The 6,413-nt window shown below is 42.3% G+C and overlaps 1 protein-coding gene across 2 annotated transcripts in view; it reads left to right on the top strand.

Moving 5' to 3' along the window:
• Positions 1-5,015, top strand: part of smad2 (SMAD family member 2) — a 21,972-nt gene extending 16,957 nt beyond the window's left edge. For both annotated transcript variants that reach the window (XM_039780801.1, XM_039780800.1), the window contains exons 8-10: positions 334-471; positions 1,933-2,077; positions 3,983-5,015. In XM_039780801.1, the coding sequence (XP_039636735.1) occupies positions 334-471; positions 1,933-2,077; positions 3,983-4,106 (407 nt within the window). In that variant the 3' untranslated portion in view covers positions 4,107-5,015. The remainder of the gene's footprint in view (positions 1-333; positions 472-1,932; positions 2,078-3,982) is intronic.
• The last annotated feature ends 1,398 nt before the right edge of the window (positions 5,016-6,413 follow it).

Raw genomic sequence — 6,413 nt, 5'->3', positions numbered from 1 at the left:
CACACACACACACACACACACACACACACACACACACACACACACACACACACACACACACACACACACACACACACACAATTCTATACACAGCGACAGTAACTCATCAGTTATTATTAGTACAGATGTAAACTGATTTGATTAGAGAAAAGTGAATTGTATTTTTGCAGCGAAGGAAGCTTTTGGCGGTTTAAAATAAAAAACATATATTATTATGGATAAACTGCTGAATAAACATGATATTTTCTGTAGCTCAAGACTCAGGATTTCTTCTTCATGATATGCCATCCTCCCTTTTATATCTTCACATTTTTCCTGGCTCCCACTCTGCAGGTCGCGGTGTGAGGTTGTATTACATCGGAGGGGAGGTGTTCGCCGAGTGCCTCAGCGACAGTGCCATTTTTGTCCAGAGTCCCAACTGCAACCAGCGATATGGCTGGCACCCTGCCACAGTCTGCAAGATACCGCCAGGTTCATACACACAAATAGTGTTTCTTCCTTTTCCTCTCGAGCCAGATGAATCCTGCACAACTGACAAAGGCCTCCTTTCTGGTTTGCTAATGAGATATATTTGCAGTGTTGGTGTTTTATTCAGGGTTTCCGCGGTGTCTTAAAACGTTTAAAATGTCAAAATGTTAGGCCTTAAAAGTCTTAAAGTGCCCATATTATGAAAAAAATCCCTTTTTCTGGGATTTGGGGTGTTATTTTGTGACTCTGGTGCTTCCACACGCATACAAACTTGAAGATAGCACTTTTCGGGGATGGAGTTTGTAAAGTCGTCTAGAGGAGGAAGCTCTGTCAGGATCTCTGTGTGGCGTGGCACCAACACCGGAGGCAGCACTGGAGAGATAAGGAAGTGTCACTGACGGAGGCAAATAGGATTTGCTATACAAATCTAAATTGTATAATTAAATGCCTCCCCGGAAAAACCCAAACGATACCCAACCCTAGTGGTTTTGTAGTTCTTTCTTCCGCTAGTCCAAATATAATTTCGCTGTATTACGACTACAAATGAGACCAACATGCAACGTGTTATTGGTGCGAGTCTCTTTCGGATTGTACCACAGACATAAAACAGATTTTCTTCTTCAGCTATGGGGAAGTGCAAGTTTAGCATTACTTGGCTTGAAAAAAAAGGGCATAGTTGATGTGATAAAGGTCTTTTTAATTTCATTCATAATGGTCTGAAAAAGGTCTTAAGAGGTCTTAAATTGGACTTGGTGAAACCTGCAGAAACTCTGTTATTGTCAAAAAGTGGATTGAGCTCCCACTGAAACTTATCAGGCAACTTGAGGAGAAGGAGCAAGAATCGCTACCTATTATTAATGGCTAATTAAAATTTTATTATGATAACTGTCTGGTTTGAGGAACATGCCATTTTTTTCTCATCTGAGGTTGTTAAAGTGAAGCTCAAGGAGGAGCACTAATGCCCTCCACGATGTGACATCTTTTCTCCGACTCTCGCCCACACACTGACTCATCTTAGCCCATGTAACTTTAAATGAGCAGTGTGAACAGTATCATTACTGTGGCACAGAATTGGACTGAAATGAAACGGGGATCTTGTACACATTCAGGGGCTGGACTTGTCAGCCTGATGGAGAATAATCACCAACATGCAACACCCCCCCCACCTCACAATGCATCTGCTTGGTGCTTTGAAGTCATGTTCACATAAACGGCAAAGTAAAGTCGCACATAGTCGTAAAGCAATTCATTTTAATTTTTTTTCTGACCCATGAATAACATTTAAACATATCAGACTTTATCAGGGATTGAAACAAGAAGTCCTGGAAATATCTCCATTGTTGTCCCCAGTCTTTTCTCAGTCCACCCTTCTCTACCTAGATGGAGAAAGGTGTTCTAGGTTTACTCTCTCTGATAGTGATGACCGGCATATATCTCACACCTATTTTTTTCTCTTTTTCTCAGGCTGCAATCTGAAGATTTTTAACAACCAGGAGTTTGCTGCACTGCTGGCCCAGTCAGTCAATCAGGGTTTTGAGGCAGTCTACCAACTAACCAGGATGTGCACCATCAGAATGAGCTTCGTCAAGGGCTGGGGAGCGGAGTACAGGTATGTTAATGCTCTTACGCGCATCATTCTCTCTCTTACTATCAGCCGTGATGGGTGGAGGGTGGTCTGGTCAGAGTGGCACAGTGAAATGAATTTGTGCGTCCTCGTCAGTGCTCGAATTAGGTGAGAGCCAGAGGGAGCCGAGCCTCCCATAGAGTGAGGACTGGCGAAAGCAACAAAGTCTGCCATATGTGGCATTGTAATTTTAATCTTAAACAACGCTCATTATCCATCCCTGTGCGGTCTCTTACCATTAAAGACGTTAAATTAAAATCTAAAATATAGGCTACTACGGGACGTAGACCTCAGCCTACCCTATGCTCATGAACGCAGCAGGACTGCACTTCACCACCACCCCACTAGGCTATGTGAGCAAACCGCATACGATCGATTTGACAGCACTCGCAAGTCCGAAAAAGTCACCTTGCTTTTGAGGTAAATGCCACCAATACATCTTAAATATAAATCAATCTGTAGCTATCCTCTGCCATTCAGCGCTGTGAGGAGTGAGGTGGCCATTCTGGAAGCTTGAGGCGACATAAAGACTACTTGAAGGCTTTGCTCTGTTGGTTGCTGTAATATAAAATTGGATGGTGTGACACGGCCTACAGATGCAGCTTCCTCCAGTTTAGACACCCTCCTTGTACTCAAGTTCAGCACTGTCACGTTTGCAATTGATCACCGTGCCAAATTTTCAAACGATTTAAAGGCCTGTGTGTGAATCCACTGACTGCAGTGATTCCATTGAAAACCGAAATGTTGCTGTTGTAAATGCTGGTGTGATCGAAACTTAACTTCTGGGTACTGTGGCTCTTAGGTCTACCCTTTGTTTTTCTTTATTAGGGTGTAACTTTTGTGGTGTAGGAGTCAAAGGGCAGGTTTGTTTGCAGCTAAAAAACTGGCAGCAAACCATAACATACCCTGGACTGGCAGAGCTCACGTTGGTCCGGCTAGAGCCCAGCAAAGCCTGCAGGCTCTCCAAATGCTTTGCCCTCTGGCTTAACTCTCTTTTCGTCACAACGGTGCGATAAAGTGAATGTAATACCGAACCCCCGCTGCGCCGATTTTCCAACCAATCTCCCGCTCCATTGTCCCCTCACTCTGGAACAATATAATACAGGTGTATCTTTACATAAAAACCCAGGGCGGGACAATGTAAACAAGCATTTGAGAGGTAAAAGGTTTGTGTGAGCTTGTGCATGCTATCATCTGCACTGCGTGTGCATAATCTCTATTATATTGCACCTTTTGTTGGAAAATGTCAGAGATTACAGAGCATTTGTCTGTATCGGTGTGTCTTTGTGGCCCTCCAACCATCCACCCAGCAAACATCTGTTCAGCTCCTGGCTCTGCTTTGTGTTGCACCCTCCCCGGGGCCAGACAGCAGTGTTTGTGGGGGGTGTTTTGGCTTGTCCTCACTGGCCAGGGTTAAGCCGCTATGTAGCCTGTCTGGTTAGCAGTCAGTGTCTCACCAAGCCTGGCTGGACCACAGCGGAGTGAGCTGTGTTTGATCATCTGGTGAGACCTGGGCAAAGCAAGCACCCATTCACTTTTTAGTATTTTCTGCAAATCCCTTTTTAAGAAAAGCGCTCTACCACTACACATTTAACAATGCTACTGCCACTACTTTTCTTCTTGTAAGAAGAAATTAGGCAATTGTTTCTTTTATATGTTTAACATGTATTTATTGATATAATCCAGAATGTTAAAGCATTCAGTTAATAACTGGGATATGAATGGGTATGAATGTATGAAAGTACTGAAAGAAAATAGGGGAGATTCTGTTATTATCTACAAATGCTACTATGGGGTTGTGATAATAATCATAATAGGCCCACAACATGTCACATGCCATGCCATAACCCTTTTTGTTCTTTACCCTCATGCTGCATGTTATCCCTACAGACGTCAGACCGTAACCAGCACTCCCTGTTGGATTGAGCTGCATCTCAACGGCCCCCTCCAGTGGTTGGATAAGGTGCTGACCCAGATGGGTTCACCATCAGTGCGCTGCTCCAGCATGTCCTAAACGAGGTCCTGCTGCTGCCTACGCAAAGTCAGTCTGATTTTTCACAACATTTGTCCTTGCCCGTATGTCCTAAGGAAGACCACAATGCAGTCTTAAATTGATGCACCACCAACATTATCATTTTAAGAAAGAGAGAGAGAGAGAGAAGAAAAAGTAACAACAAAGATTACACAATGCACCTGGAGGACGGGAGAACAACATGCTGATAAGACAATAGTGGGATGTTAACAATGATGTCACAGTGGGCCTGATCATCCTTTCTGGCTCCGTTGGATTAATGTTAGGATGACATTCCAGTAATCATGGATCTAGTAATTGAAATCTTCCTGCAATATATAAAAATGTCGTAATGGACCAGACTGCATTCATGTTTTTTGGTATTTGACTGAGGCTCTGATCCAGAAACGGCTTCGCTGTCCTGCTAAGTGACACGTCAGTGGCCGTTTCGGGGACGCGCGTGTGACCTCCTAGCTACAGGGCTGTCTCTGTACAACCACTAGTCCACCTTACTGCTTCACTACCTACCGGCCGCGGCGCAACTTTGATTCAGCGTCAGGATTTATTTTTTTTTTGTCTACACAAGGTTGACCAGCAGTAGTACTGCCACTCACTGGCTCACGTTCAACCAAAGTCAGCTCCACGCCTGGACATGAATTCTTTTTTTGGTTTTGATGACCGAACTTCCATTCTCTTTTCATCTGAAATTTCCACTCTTCTTCTAAATCAGGCCTGTGCCGTTAGCTCAGACCTGCCGACGCTGGAGTGATGGACTTCAGCTCTGAAAGGGGTGACCACCGGGGAGAGCATGTTGATGTCTATACTTAATATTCCATACCCTGTCTTCACATGGTCAAATGCACACACACACACACACACACACACACACACACACACACACACACACACACACACACACACACACACATACATACATACATACATACATATACAGTATCTCACAAAAGTGAGTACACCCCTCACATTTTAGTAAATATTTCATTATATCTTTTAATTCATTAATTTTAACACTGAAGAAATGACACTTTGCTACAATGTAAAGTATTAAGTTTACAGCTCGTATAACAGTGTAAATGTGCAGTCCCCTCAAAGTAACTCAACACACAGCCATTAATGTCTAAACCGCTGGCAACAAAAGACAGTACACCCCTGTGTTAAATTCCCATAGAGGCAGGCAGATTTTTATTGTTAAAGGCCAGTTATTTCATGGATCCAGGATACTATGCATCCTGATAAAGTTCCCTTGGCCTTTGGAATTAAAATAGCCCCACATCATCATATGCCCTTCACCATACCTAGAGATTGGCATGGGGTATGGGGCATGTTTTGAGTTTGGATCAGATCTGAAACATCAGCAAGTAGTAAGTAATTATCAGTGCAAATGTCCCTCCTCTTGAACTTCATACAATCTTTTAAACTTTTTTTTTCAGCCGGTAATAAAGGCATACGGATTTAGCCCCAGTTGACAGTTTGCCCCCTCTGGTTTTTGAGGCCCAGCAATTTGCACTCATTCTCTGTCCCCCCACCCCTCCCCCCCCTGCACGCTCTTACCCTCTCTCTTACATTCTCTACATTAACTTTTTTTATAATTATATCATCTTGCTTATGCAGGAGAGTTGAATGTCGGACTTGACTTGGAGATGTGTAGGATTAGGACTCAATATAGGTGCGTTTTAATAATCTTAGCCTCAATGTCAGCCCCTGCTGTCTAAAAGAACAAAATATACCATCATTAAGTTTCAGTTTCAAGTCTCTTGATTTTACGCTTGGACTGTTGTGCGGTTTCCCCATTATTGACATTTTTTTTTTGATCGGAAGACCAGTCCTGCTATATGGGACTTTGAAAGAATTTGCTTCTATGCTGTACTTGCACTGCCCCAAATAATGCACACTTAATATTGCCACAAAAAAGTTGCCTTTGATGTAAAACACAGCAAGATATGCTTTTGAAATGTACAGATAGGAATGTTAAAAAAAAAGCCCAATTAAAGTCATGACAATTACAAAATATATCTTAATATTTTTAAGAATCTTCACTATATTTTTTCCATATGTCTCGTCTCAATTGGCTTACTAAAGAGCATTCATTTGATGTTAATGTCTTGCCCCAATCTGAAAAGCCAGCTGGTACCTACATCAGTATATTACGTCTTAAGTATTTAAGCTTTAACTATTTGACAAGCTAGTTATACTACACAGCTTTTATTTTCTTTACACATTCTTTTAGCTACATTTTTCATGTATTTTCTATATATGAATATATTTAAAATCTTCAAAGATTTCCTTCCT

The sequence above is a fragment of the Perca fluviatilis genome, chromosome 17 (assembly GCF_010015445.1).
Source record: "Perca fluviatilis chromosome 17, GENO_Pfluv_1.0, whole genome shotgun sequence".
NCBI classification, from domain to species: domain Eukaryota; kingdom Metazoa; phylum Chordata; class Actinopteri; order Perciformes; family Percidae; genus Perca; species Perca fluviatilis.
The sequence above is the reverse complement of the archived record's forward strand: the minus strand, read 5'-3'. Positions and strand labels throughout refer to the sequence as shown.